This window comes from Natator depressus, chromosome 1 (genome assembly GCF_965152275.1).
Source record: "Natator depressus isolate rNatDep1 chromosome 1, rNatDep2.hap1, whole genome shotgun sequence".
NCBI classification, from domain to species: Eukaryota; Metazoa; Chordata; order Testudines; family Cheloniidae; genus Natator; species Natator depressus.
Window position 1 is genome coordinate 181,170,571 of NC_134234.1, and position 13,911 is coordinate 181,184,481.

A 13,911-nucleotide genomic window follows, 5' to 3' on the forward strand; every position below is an offset into this window, starting at 1 on the left:
TCCGACTGGTTTATGAATGTTATAATTCTTGACATCTGATTTGTGTCCATTTATTCTTTTACGTAGAGACTGTCCAGTTTGACCAATGTACATGGCAGAGGGGCGTTGCTGGCACATGATGGCATATATCACATTGGTGGATGTGCAGGTGAACGAGCCTCTGATAGTGTGGCTGATGTTGTTATGCCCTGTGATAGTTTCCCCTGAATAGATATGTGGGCACAGTTGGCAACGGGCTTTGTTGCAAGGATAGGTTCCTGGGTTAGTGGTTCTGTTGTGTGGTATGTGGTTGCTAGTGAGTATTTGCTTCAGGTTGGGGGGCTGTCTGTAGGCAAGGACTGGCCTGTCTCGCAAGATTTGTGAGAGTGTTGGGTCATCCTTCAGGATAGGTTGTAGATCCTTAATAATGCGTTGGAGGGGTTTTAGTTGGGGGCTGAAGGTGACGGCTAGTGGCGTTCTGTTATTTTCTTTGTTAGGCCTGTCCTGTAGTAGGTGACTTCTGGGAACTCTTCTGGCTCTATCAATCTGTTTCTTCACTTCCGCAGGTGGGTATTGTAGTTGTAAGAATGCTTGATAGAGATCTTGTAGGTGTTTGTCTCTGTCTGAGGGGTTGGAGCAAATGCGGTTGGATCGCAGAGCTTGGCTGTAGACGATGGATCGTGTGGTGTGGTCAGGGTGAAAGCTGGAGGCAAGTAGGTAGGAATAGCGGTCAGTAGGTTTCCGGTATAGGGTGGTGTTTATGTGACCATCGTTTATTAGCACTGTAGTGTCCAGGAAGTGGATCTCTTGTGTGGACTGGACCAGGCTGAGGTTGATGGTGGGATGGAAATTGTTGAAATCATGGTGGAATTCCTCAAGGGCTTCTTTTCCATGGGTCCAGATGATGAAGATGTCATCAATATAGCGCAAGTAGAGTAGGGGCGTTAGGGGACGAGAGCTGAGGAAGCGTTGTTCTAAATCAGCCATAAAAATGTTGGCATACTGTGGGGCCATGCGGGTTGTGGTTTTGTTTTGTTTTGTTTTTTTTGTCCTTTGACAATATGTTTTCAATGAAGAATATGTGTTATTACCAGAGTTTATTTGAAGGCTTTTAAAAAAAAAAAGTTTATTGAATCAAATATGCAGAATCTAATTACATAACTTAAGGATACAGATCTCACTACAAAATTATAATATTTAGCTAAATTATGTCTGTCTTCCCTTAAGTTACAGAATATTTCACTGAGAAACATGTTTGATAATCGTATGAGAGAATGACGTTTTGATACAGCTTCCAACATTTATGATTACAACTTAAGTTTTCCTCTCTCTACTCTCTCCTTCCTTGCACTGGCTACAAAAAGAATGAAAAATTAGTTAAGATGAGACATAGATGGTGATCAGATAGGAGAATGGAACTAAGATACACCGTGAGATGTTAATAGGGGGGATTCTTTCAGATTCTCATATAGAATTAGTATTAAAGAGATCAGTCAGAAGCTTGTGAGAAAATGTTTGAGCCTAAAGAAGTTTACATATGATTTGATGTCACTCAGTACATTCAGAAGATTGAAGGAATGGTGATGTCCAATTAGCAAGGAAAGAACAGTAGTGATTTTAATTGTCTCTTACAGAAAGATTCTTTCATGTCCAACTCTAGAACACAGAGAGCAGAATCAAGATCTGTATTTAAATATACTTTCCTCTTAGAATCATAGAATATCAGGGCTGGAAGGGACCTCAGCAGGTCATCTAGTCCAACCCCCTGCTCAAAGCAGGACCAATCCCCAATTAAATCATCCCAGCCAGGGCTTTGCCAAGCTGAGCCTTAAAAACCTCTAAGGAAGGAGATTCCACCACCTCCCTAGGTAACTCATTCCAGTGCTTCACCACCCTCCAAGTGAAAAAGTTTTTCCTAATATCCAACCTATACCTCCCCCACTGCAACTTGAGACCATAACTCCTTGTTCTGTCATCTGGTACCATTGAGAACAGCCTAGATCCATCTTCTTTGGAAACCTCTTTCAGGTAGTTGAAAGCAATTATCAAATCCCCCCCCTCATTCTTCTCTTCTGCAGACTAAATAATCCCAGTTCCCTCAGCCTCTTCTCATAAGTCATGTGCTCCAGCCCCCCTAATCATTTTTGTTGCCCTCCGCTGGACTCTTTCCAATTTTTCCACATCCTTCTTGTAGTGTGGGGCCCAGAACTGGACACAGTACTCCAGATGATGCTAATGCTGAATAGACTAATGCAGACTAATGCTGAATAGAGGGGAATGATCATGTCCCTTGATCTGCTGGCAATGTTCCTACTTATACAGCAAAAAATGCTGTTTGCCTTCTTGGCAACAAGGGCACACTGTTGACTCATATCCAGCTTCTCATCCACTGTAACCCCTAGTTCCTTTTCTGCAGAACTGCTGCCTAGCCACTTGGTCCCAAGTCTTTAGCAGTGCATGGGATTCTTCTGTCCTAAGTGCTGGACTCTGCACTTGTCCTTGTTGAACCTCATCACATTTCTTTTGGCCCAATCCTCTAATTTGCCCCTCTGTATCCTATTCCTATCCTCCAGCATATCTACCACTCCTCCCAGTTTAGTGTCCTCTGCAAACTTGCTGAGGGTGCAATCCATGCCATCCTCCAGATCATTAATGAAGCTATTGAACAAAACCGGCCCGAGGACCAAACCTTGGTGCACTCCGCTTGATACCGGCTGCCAACTAGACATGGAACCATTGATCACTACCCGTTGAGCCTGATGATCTAGACAGATTTCTATCCGCCTTATCGTCCATTCATCCAGCCCATACTTCTTTAACTTGCTGGTAAGAATACTGTGGCAGACTGTATCAAAAGCTTTGCTGAAGTCAAGGAATAACACGTCCACTGCTTTCCCCTCATCCACAGAGCCAGTTATCTCCTCATAGAAGGCAATTAGGTTAGTCAGGCATGACTTGCCCTTGGTGAATCCATGCTAACTGTTCCTGATCACTTTCCTCTCCTCTAAGTGCTTCAGAATTGATTCCTTGAGGATCTGCTCCATGATTTTTTTTCCAGGGACTGAGGTGAGACTGACTGGCCTGTAGTTCCCAGGATCCTCCTCCTTCCCTTCTTTTTTTTTTAAAGATGGGCACTACATTAGCCTTTTTCCAGTCATCCAGGACCTTCCCCGATCGCCATGAGTTTTCAGAGATAATGGCCAATGGCTCTGCAATCACGTCCACCAACTCCTTGAGCACCCTTGGATGCAGTGCATCTGGCTCATGGACTTGTGCTCTTCCAGCTTTTCTAAAAAGTCCTGAACCACTTCTTTCTCCACAGAGGGCTGGTTACCTCCTCCCCATGCTGTGCTGCCCATTGCAGCAGTCTGGGAGCTGATCTTGTTCATGAAGACAGAGGCAAAAAAAGCATTGAGTACATTATTTTTTTCCACATCCTCTGTCACTAGATTGCCTTCCCCATTCAGTAAGGAGCCCACATTTTCCCTGACCACCTTCTTGTTGCTAACATACCAGTAGAAACCCTTCTTGTTACTCCTAACATCCCTTGCTAGCTGCAACTCCAAGTGTGATTTGGCCTTCCTGATTTCACTCCTGCATGCCTGAGCAATATTTGTATACTTCTCCCTGGTCATTTGTCCAAGCTTCCACTTCTTGTAAGCTTCTTTTTTGTGTTTAATATAAGCATTGTTAAGCCAAGCTGGTTGCCTGCTATATTTACTATTCTTTCTACACATCGGGATGGTTTGTTCCTGCAACCTCAATTAGGATTCTTTAAAATGCATCTGGCTTAGATAAGGAGAGTCTGAATTGGGAGGAAGGGAAACTTGGCTTTCATTGAACTATCAGAAGATTCTCTCTTCAAGCATTTTGAAATATAGACCATATGAGTTTACTTGAATATTTAATACCCACAAAACCACTTGAATACACTTTATAGTCTGGGATGGGATGCTGTAATGTGTGGTTAGCACACATTTTCTTTTCTTCCCCTGTTTATTGTCTAATACTAAGAATAACAAATTCCTGCAGTATGTATAAAGGAAGATTTTAAAGAATAGATGAGCTTCTGCACTGGTATACATAACTAAAGCTTAGTAGTTCAATGAATAACATCAATTTGTAAAAAGTCAGTTTTGTTAGGCTTAAAGAGCAAACTTGGTGATCTGATTCAGAAAGTCTGCAAAAATAATTCATTTGCAGGCAGTGATACATATACTGGTATCTGTCAAACCTTCCAGAACACAATTTGCATGCCTCTAGTTTCTTTTGAACCTTGGGCTGAATAAAGCATTTACTGAAACCGATATGCATTCCACAGAGTAGCAATTTGACCCAACTGCCTTTTCTTCCATAAAGGTGGGTTGGGGTTGGGGTGGGGGTAAATCTCATTATACTAGACTAAACCCTGCATGTTTACTCTGTCTCCTGAGGTATTGGACCAACTGTCTGTCTGTTTTTTTTTTTTTGTTTTTTTTTTTAGAAAAAAGAATACTTTCTACAGGTTGACATCTCAATTTAGGACATAGTTAAGTGATTGAGTCTTCTTGTGAATCTGTCTTTCAGTGTGGGAATGTGGTTATCATAAATCTAAAGGGAAGGGTAAACACCTTTTAAAATCCCTCCTGGGCAGAGGAAAAACCCTTTCACCTGTAAAGGGCTAAGAAGCTAGGATAACCTCGCTGGCACCTGACAACAATGACCAATGAGGAGACAAGATACTTTCAAAGCTGGGGGGGGGGGGAGAAACAAAGGGTCTGGGTCTGTCTGGGTGATTTTTTTTGCCAGGTACAGAACAGGAATGGAGTCTTAGAATTTAGTAAATAATCTAGCTAGATATGTGTTAGATTATTATTTCTTTAAATGGCTGAGAAAATAAGCTGTGCTGAATGGAATGGATATTCCTGTTTTTGTGTCTTTTTGTAACTTAAGGTTTTGCCTAGAGGGATTCTCTATGTTTTGAATGTAATTACCCTGTAAGGTATTTACCATCCTGATTTTACAGAGGTGATTCTTTTTACTTTTTCTTCTATTAAAATTCTTCTTTTAAGAAACTGAATGCTTTTTTCATTGTTCTTAAGATCCAAGGGTTTGGGTCTGTGGTCACCTGTGCAAATTGGTGAGGATTTTTATCAAGCCTTCCCCAGAAAATGGGGGTAAGATTTGGGGGGGAAAGACTTTTTTTTCCAAATGAACTCTTTCCCAGTAACCGGTGTTAGACATTTGGTGGTGGCAGCGAAAGTCCAAGGGCAAAGGGTAAAATAGTTTTGTACCTTGGGGAAGTTTTAACCTAAGCTGGTAAAAGTAAGCTTAGGAGGTTTTCATGCAGGTCCCCACATCTGCACCCTAGCATTCAGAGTGGGGAAGGAACCTTGACAGTGGTCATAGGTTCCTGTTCACTCAGCTAGCTTTCAAGTGTTCTTCATGTTGGAAGGGAAAATAGTCACCTCTAGGTATTGATTATTGACCCTTCGTATGGCGTTACAGAAAGATAGTGTTTTTTATGAACACAAAATTAACTTTCTGGGCATTATTGAAGTTCCAGTTCAGTACTATCTCCCTTCTTTCTGGCAGTTCCCTCAAAGGAAGACATCTTTCTCCCTTAAACTCTTTCACTTGTACCAGAATATGACTGCTTATTTTTTTTCTTTTGTAGGGTGACCAGATAGGGACAGTCCTGATTTTGGGGGCTTTTTCATATATAGTGACCTCTTAACCCCACCCCAGTCCTGATTTTTTTTTTTTTTTTTTTTACACTTGCTATCTGGTTACCCTAACCTCAGGATACAGCTTCCTCCTCCAGCTCCTTTCACCTGGGCTCTCTCGAGGGAACTGGAAAGGAGACCTTAATTGGTTCCACCTGTCTCCATTAGCCTAACAGCCTTAACTGACCCTTTGCCAGTTAATTGGGGTCAGGTGCCGGCATTAGCTTAATGACCTTAACTGGTTAATTGGCATCAGGTGTCTTGATTGGACTGGAGTAGTCTTTGTTTGACTATCCAGGGAACAGGGACCTGCTCATCCTGAGGCTAATATACCTGCCTTCCACCACTCTCTTATATCCTTCTGGTCTGACTCAGTCACTATATAAAAAAAATATTTCCTTGGGTATATTGTCAGTCCTTTTTTCACTTTTTTCATTTATCTTTATAGCCTAGTTTAAATAAAATTATGTACACTTTTTAAAATGTTCTACCTGTAAGCTCTCTTCTCTGAGAATGTAGAGTTAAATTGGCTTCTAACTCAATTATGTCTTGAGTTGGTGGTCTTATTGTTTCCTGTTGCAAAATTATGCAGCTAGAAATATTTAGGGTGACCAGACAGCAAATGTGAAAAGTCAGGATGGGAATGGAAGGGTAATAGGAGCCTATATAAGAAAAAGCCCCAAATATTGGGACTGTCCCTATAAAATTGGGATATCTGGTCACCCTAGAAATATAGGCTCAAGGGGAAGTTACAAAGACACTTTCCATTTCTATTTTATAAATTCCTCACTCTGAAATTAGTTACTATAAATGTATACTGTTGTCTGTTGGACTACATTAGCAATTAGGCTTTCCAGGAAAAAAAATCCTAGAATGTTACCCCAAGAAATGAGCAATTTTTTATTTCCAGTATCCCTTTTAGGTTCTTTAGTTTCAGTAGTGAATCCTGCAATATTCTTGTTAACTCCTAATTTTCTTTGCAAGTGGCTCTATTAATGGAAAAAATAGTAGTGAGAGAGCAAACACTTTTGACCTGTTCCCCTTTTCTTTAGTTTGGGATACCAATGTGTTCATGCTGTAGATTAAATATGAGGTATTTGTATTCCAAATTTGAGACTAAATTGATATAATTCAAAACAGCCAATTAGGAATGGCCACTCAACCCATTCAAGGGACTTTTCTGCTTCTAGAGTTAAAGCAAATTCCAATTTCTTTGACCAAACTGAATGGATGCAATTTAATGTGCATCCTAGATTGTCTCTGGGTTGCCTTCCAGAGCCAAAAAGTGTTGGGTCTTTCATGTATCAGTTATTGAGTTGTCTATAGTCTTGTTGTCAGTATAGTATCATAAATTTGTAATCACTCTTTAGAAGTGAAATCAGATACTAGAACCAATACTCATTTCTGCATCTCTCCTCTTCATGTGTCAGTATGCTGATTAGCATGCTGCATGGCTTCCAGGATTCTACCTTTCTCTTGTTGTTTTGGTATAAATCTTACACAACAAAAGCATTAATTCCTGCTAGAAAACTGAAAAACTATAAAAAATTAATCCAATCCTGGACTTTTGCCCATGTTTAGGCTACTTTATAGTCATCTACATTTCAGATCAGGATATAATTTCTGCTAACCTAATTGCAACGTCTTGTGATGTTTTCTCAAAATAAAACTCTATCTCTGGAGAGACTTACATGTTGAGAGATTATATATACATAAAGTAATCCTGAAAAACTGATTAAATATGTTTTGGATTGTTCATCATACCCCCATTGTTTTTAATTTCTTTTGAGCTGTCTTTCTAAGAAAATAAGCCAAAACTAATTTACACTCATGCTCCTTGTCAAATAAGCACCGCATCATTTGAAATGGGAAGTTGTCTCCCTCTCCTCACTATTAAAATGACCCTGCTTTGCATTTGCCTTTAAGAGGACTCATGCTTTTTAAGGTCTTATCCAAAACCTACTGAAATCAATATGAAGACTTTAATGGATTTGAATCAAGGCTTTACTTTGTATCTACCTCACCAAGTCTTGCATTTTCTCACACCTGTGCACACTGGTTTTGGCTGAAACTGGAAGTACTGAAATAATGTGAGGAGATTCAAGGTAGGAAGGGTGGTAAAATGAAAGATTGTTTTGTGGTTCAAGCACAGGACTGAGTAGAAGAAATCCGTTCTAAGTTCAGCTCTGCTACAGGCTTCCTGTGTGACCTTTAGTGAGTCAGATAACTTCTCTTTTTATCTTAATTTCCACATAAGAAAAATGGTAATAAAATGTACATACCTCACAGGGATGTGGGGAAGCATGGACACACTGGAATATGTAAAGCCAGCAAATTGCTAACACACTGCACTCACCTGATGTCCCCCACAGTTAGCATCTTGACCCCAAGATTCCCTCTTTCCCACATCTACTGCAGAGATTTCCATGATTCATCAACAAACTGTCATATGAAAAGCATAGACAGACTAATATGCTGATGGTGTAAATCATGTGAATATATCACCAAGAGCACAAAGGTTTCTTACAGGAATGCTCCACTGCAGTGACAAAAGCAAAGAGAACCTTATTCTCCTGTGCCTTTGCAACCCCCAAATCAGGGCCAGCAGAGACCCACTCTCGTTCACGGCATAGTGAACCAGCTGATCAGCCCAGACTGTGTACCACAAGTCTCCAACTCCTGCACTGACCTCTGTGAAGAGCTCGAGACAGAACTCTGAACTGGACTGTATGGTATTAACCACTTCACCAGTCCTGAAGAAATTTGTCCACGTGACATACCAACATACCATGAGTTCTAGAAGCTCTTAGAAACACTTGAGATATCACCTCTGAAAAAGATCTATGCCTCTGCTGCCTGGTAAAGGCCTACGGAGAATGACAGTGATCACTGCTAATGGAAATTAACAGCTCCTTCTTTAAAGAAACAAACCTTTGAACTCCACTGAAAAATGCAATAGCCCCCCATCCCCACATGCACCACCCACAGCATCACAACCCATGACACAGGAAATTTCTCTGACTATTGCCCCATCTCTACACCTAGGTAAAATCACTGAGATTGTCATGACAACCAAGCTCCAAAAACGTGTAACAGATGGGCTTAAGACTAGGGTGTGCAGCACAAGGACAGCCTTAGTAGCACTAAAGGAGATAGGATAAGTATCTGTGGAGGAGTCATGTTTGGATGAGAAGAGAAATTATTACAACCACATAGATTAGCAAATCTTTCTGAACATGGAGGTAAGAATAGAAGTGATACACAGAAGCTAAACTGAAGTACTCATCTTCTCAGTGTTTTTCAACATGTGCATTTGTGTTCCATCTTACCAACAGGAAGTACTGAAATCTGAGGAGAGAAATTGGGAACATTTATACATCTGTCAAATCAAAATGTTCTGCATGTACACAGTACAGAACATCTGGTGATCCCAAAGCGTTTTGTAAGATGAGTAAGCATCAACATTTCTTTTGTGTAGATCGTGTAACAAGGTACAGAGAGGTAAAATTACTTGCCTGAAGTCATGTAGTAAGTCAAAGGGTTAGTTTGGAATATATATCTGGTCTCCAAAGTCTCAGGCCTGGGGTAATTCCACAGGACTACAGTGTGTTTGTTTGTTTGTTGCCCCGAAGAGAGAGGGCTTCCACAGTACTATTGTAATTTGCTGCTAGCTTCTCTGGGTTAACAGCTCCAAAAACTTTTATCTAGAAGGAGACTTCTTTAGGATTTAGTACTTGTTTAGGTAATTGGCAGCTTAATCCTGCAAGACGCTTAGCACCATGGCCCCAGTCCATGCTTAATTTTAAGTACTGTTGACTTTAATGGAACTCTTCACATGCATAAAATTAATCACATTTAAGTGCTTTGCTGTTTCAGGGCCAGCATGCTCAACATCTTGCAGGAATGATACCTCCATGAACACAGTATATGAAACCTTCTTATGGTAGTTAGGGTCTTGAGCAGTTTTTGCAGAACAGTTGCTTGTAGAGCACTTGTTTAAACTATTTTTCCTGTTCTTTCTCCAGTGTGCCTCATGAATTTCACTGCAGTCCTCTCTGGAACCAGCTACTTGTGTTAATAGTATTAAAGTAGTTCATACTTACATATTCTGTATACAAAATGTGTTTTAGCCTTTACAACTACTGAGCCAGAATTTGTGCATTAGAAGGTTATTTGTTTGGAAAGTCTATTGTAATTTAGTGGAAATAATAGCATGCTGTGTGTGCCTTTCTGGATTTTTAAAACTTGAATTCAAGCAAGAAGAATTGCTGTGAGGTTCCTGGAAACATTGGGATTGGGAGGGGGAGAAGTGATGGAAAAATATGACAAGTCTTCTAATTTTTTCTTCATTGTGATTTTTCATTCACTGGGTATTTTTAATGTGTGTATTTCAAGAAATGTCAAATACAGTGGGTGTCATGAAAATGTTGGTGTTTGTTTGCAGTGGTTAAACTAGTTGTAATATTTTCAATATTCCCTATATTCTACTTACCATAAATATTCCATTCCATTCCATTCCATTCCATTCCATTAAATATACAGGTTTTTTTGGTCAGGTTACTCTCTGTATAATTTAATGTATAAAAGAGATGGCTGACACAGAATGTACAGTTTTTGCTCCAATAATGTTTTCTCAAATTTGATATTTTGATGACAACTCTTTTATCCTATGTTTCCTCCAGCTACTATAGTCTCATGCCAAGGAAACATTTTTGATTTAATTGAGGAATTAAAACTGTGAGTTCATTTGATTTTATTTATTGAGATGACTTTTCTTGCAACTGCTGCTAATTTATTTTGTTCAAAATACAAAAATTTAGGCAATAAAGTATTTTAATGTAAATTGAGTGCTTGTGAAGGATGCTGCTTCTACAGAAAAGAACAGCCTAAGCAACAGCAGAAAGCTTACTCAGTGATCTCCAGTTTATTCCAACCCAGAACTGAACAGTCCACTTTTAGTTGTGAGAGGCTAGTTAGTCTTCAAGGTTTTTGGCACTTTTTGCGAGACTGCCAACAAGGCTGCCAGCTGCGGTAAAGTTTTTTGTGGGTGTCTACCTCGCAGGAACTGGAGTAACACCACCAAACTCATTTTGCATAAGCTACTGCACAGCCATCAAAACTTGCCCTGGATTCTGTCTTGTCACTATAACCAAGTCAACAATAGTGTGTGTTTATAATTTATTCAGTTTCTTTGCATAGTTGCATAATTGCACTTGTTTTTAATCATTTTTGCCTTCTGTATAGGCTAAACCCCAATCCCTCATTTATTTGGGCAGAGTTATGTGATCAGTGCCACTAAAATATAATACTTAAAGTTTTATGCCAGATCTGTGGGCATTTGTTATAACTACTGGTATATTGTAAGTTAATATTGTTTGATATAATAGTATGACATAAACGTGAACTTGTCTATTTGTTACATTTAGGACTGTAAGGATGTTTTCCACTTCAGGCTTTTCATACTCTTCAGTGCCAGTCTACGTGTTGTACTTCTCCATTATAAGACTCTTTTATGCCAGTGGTTCTAGCAAAACAAGTAGTATATTTTACTTGTAAGCTTTCCCCACATGCACATTAAAAACTTTAACTCCTGCTTTTGTTAGTTCCTCTTTGTGTTTTCTTGACAGTGTTGAGTCCGTTGCATAACAAAGTGTGTGCTGATTTCACAAAATTGCTCTTTATATTAAATATGTACCTGGAAATGTGTATAAGAGGTATTTTGGACAGCTTCACATTTTTCTTTTTTTCAGCAAATTCTTAATGTGCTCTATAACACTTTTGGGATAAACTCATAATAGTTAGATGTGAAAGGACTATTAGATCAAGTCTATCCCCAAACAAGTTCAGGTGATACTTCCTCACACCACACTTGTTCTTAGACAAAATACCAAAACTGGCAAACAAAACCATCAAGAAAATTATCAAAAAAATGTGAGACCCTATCTTTCTGGCTAAATAAAAAAAAAATTCATGTTGATTTTGAGAGTTTCATAGTTTTTGTTTTGTTGTTTTTAATATTTCCTGCTTTTAGCAGATGTTGTTATAAATAGTCTAGATTTTTAGGTACATTTAACCATGTTCTTCAAAATAAGAACCATATATAATGAAGCATCTGTGGACATGGTTTTTGGTTTGTGTGTCTGAATAGGGAGGGATAAGGATTGTAGGCTACTTCCTAGAAGATAATGAATATTAAATAATCTGCAGCTCCTAAATTTAACCTGGCTAACTCTCTGATACAAAACATATTTCTGGTATATCTTTTTTTTTTCTCTCCCCTCCCCCCTTTGGTAAGACTATTACATCAAATTCAGACTGCAGGCTGTGAGAAGTTAATGTAATAAATTCTGTTCTATAACTTTCATGTAATCAGGATTTTTTTTTTGTTTCTGTTTTCTTTAATCCCCTTCAGGCAGCCAAGGGCAGTTTCCACTCACACAGAATGTTACAGTTGTTGAAGGGGGAACAGCAAATTTGACCTGCAGGGTTGATCAAAATGATAACACCTCCCTCCAGTGGTCAAATCCAGCTCAACAAACTCTGTACTTCGATGACAAGAAAGGTGAATATATTTTCTTCAATAATTTTGAAATATTTTATGATAACAAATATCTTAAATGAGACAGATCATTCATTTATTCCCAAACTGTTTTAATATAGAACTGTATTTATGTTAAGTATTAAATATCCATATACTCTAAAGAGTACTTAACTTATAATTTTTGATTAAATATACAGAGTTTGTTTCTAACTCTCTTTGAAGTTATTTTTGTACTGTATATCTTGATTTCTTATATGGTTTTCATTGCCTACATTAAGTGGTGGGAGGAAAAGAACAACATTTTTCATGATATTTGCAAATTGAACAGGAAATCTTTGTTCAGATATATTTTGAAGGCGGGTTAAGGAGGGCTGGGGGGGCGGGATGTAGTAGCTTGTAAGCGCCATATCTTGTCTGTGGTAGTTGGTGGAAGGATAGATAGTATTTGGCTCAAGTTTACTGGATTTTGTTTGTTAGTTTTTAAACAATTAGTGTGCAGTTACCATCACATGGTTATTCAGCCAAACAACTAATTAATTAGTTCACTTATATTTGCTGTCTGAGCTTTACTAATTACATGATTCATAGGTTGTGATGGTGGTCTACCCAGATGAAAAAAATAGGAACAATTTCTATTCTTTTTCATAAGACAAATATTGCTTGTTTAATAGGGTTTGCTCCCAAGATTTGTGCATCCATCTGACCTGAATAAGCCCAGAAATGTATCTTTTGAGGTAAAATGTTAACAAGGGAATGCCTTTTAGATTTCATACATAAAAACATGTGAGCATTAACAGAGCTACATTTCATAAAATCTCTATTTGGCTTCAAAACTGCAATAATCTTGATTTTTGGCTCCAGTAGTAGTGAAGCTTGATGGAGTTTATATTTAATCCTTTAGTGAGGACTCAGTTCTGCAAGATGCTGGGCACTCTGGCCCATATCCAGCAAATGGGAGTACTCAGGAGCTTAAAGTTAAGCACTGATTAAGTGTTTTGCTGTATGATGTTAAAGGTGCTTAGCATCTTGCGGGATCAAGCTTGAAGAGCAGGTTTTGTGTGGAACTGTGTGCTTGATTAAAAGCAGATTTGAAAAGCAGTTGTATTATATCTACAGAACCTGCAATCAAAATATTTTCAAACTGAATAAGTTCCATTGCTACTAATATAATAGGCAAAACAGAATCTAATTAAGATACTGAAATGGTTCCTTTTTCCTTTGTGTAACTATTTTCGTAATGTGTTATCAAGGGATTTGCAATTTCCTTTAAGTCTCAGGTATGTTATGAACGTTGGATTAAAGATACATAATGAAGGTATGCCATGTATTAATATTCCTAAAACCCAATCCTGCAACCCTTACTCACGTGAGTAATCCCAGTGATTTTGTATAAATAAGGAATACCTACATAAGCAAAAGTAATGGGTCTGAGCTCTCTTGTAGGCGAAACCCAATATCTAGAACTTCTATACATTTGAATGATGTTTTAAAAGATGCTAAAAAGATTCTAGGAATAAAAAAACCCCAGGTTAATTTCATGTATGAATCTGTTCTGGTATGAATTAAATTTGCTGCATGAACTCGATTTATCACTATTCACTGACAATAGTAATATGTCTCTTTATAATAAAGTGCAGCAATAATATTTATGAATGGCTTGTTGCATAGTAAGAATTTATGAACAAT

At 38.6% G+C, this 13,911-nt stretch overlaps 1 protein-coding gene across 4 annotated transcripts in view; it reads left to right on the plus strand.

Moving 5' to 3' along the window:
• The window catches only part of CADM2 (cell adhesion molecule 2), a 1,028,770-nt gene that overhangs the window by 761,843 nt on the left and 253,016 nt on the right, over positions 1 to 13,911 (plus strand). For all 4 annotated transcript variants that reach the window (XM_074971701.1, XM_074971709.1, XM_074971692.1 and 1 more), the window contains one exon: positions 12,097 to 12,246. In XM_074971701.1, coding sequence (XP_074827802.1) covers positions 12,097 to 12,246 — 150 coding nt within the window. The remainder of the gene's footprint in view (positions 1 to 12,096; positions 12,247 to 13,911) is intronic.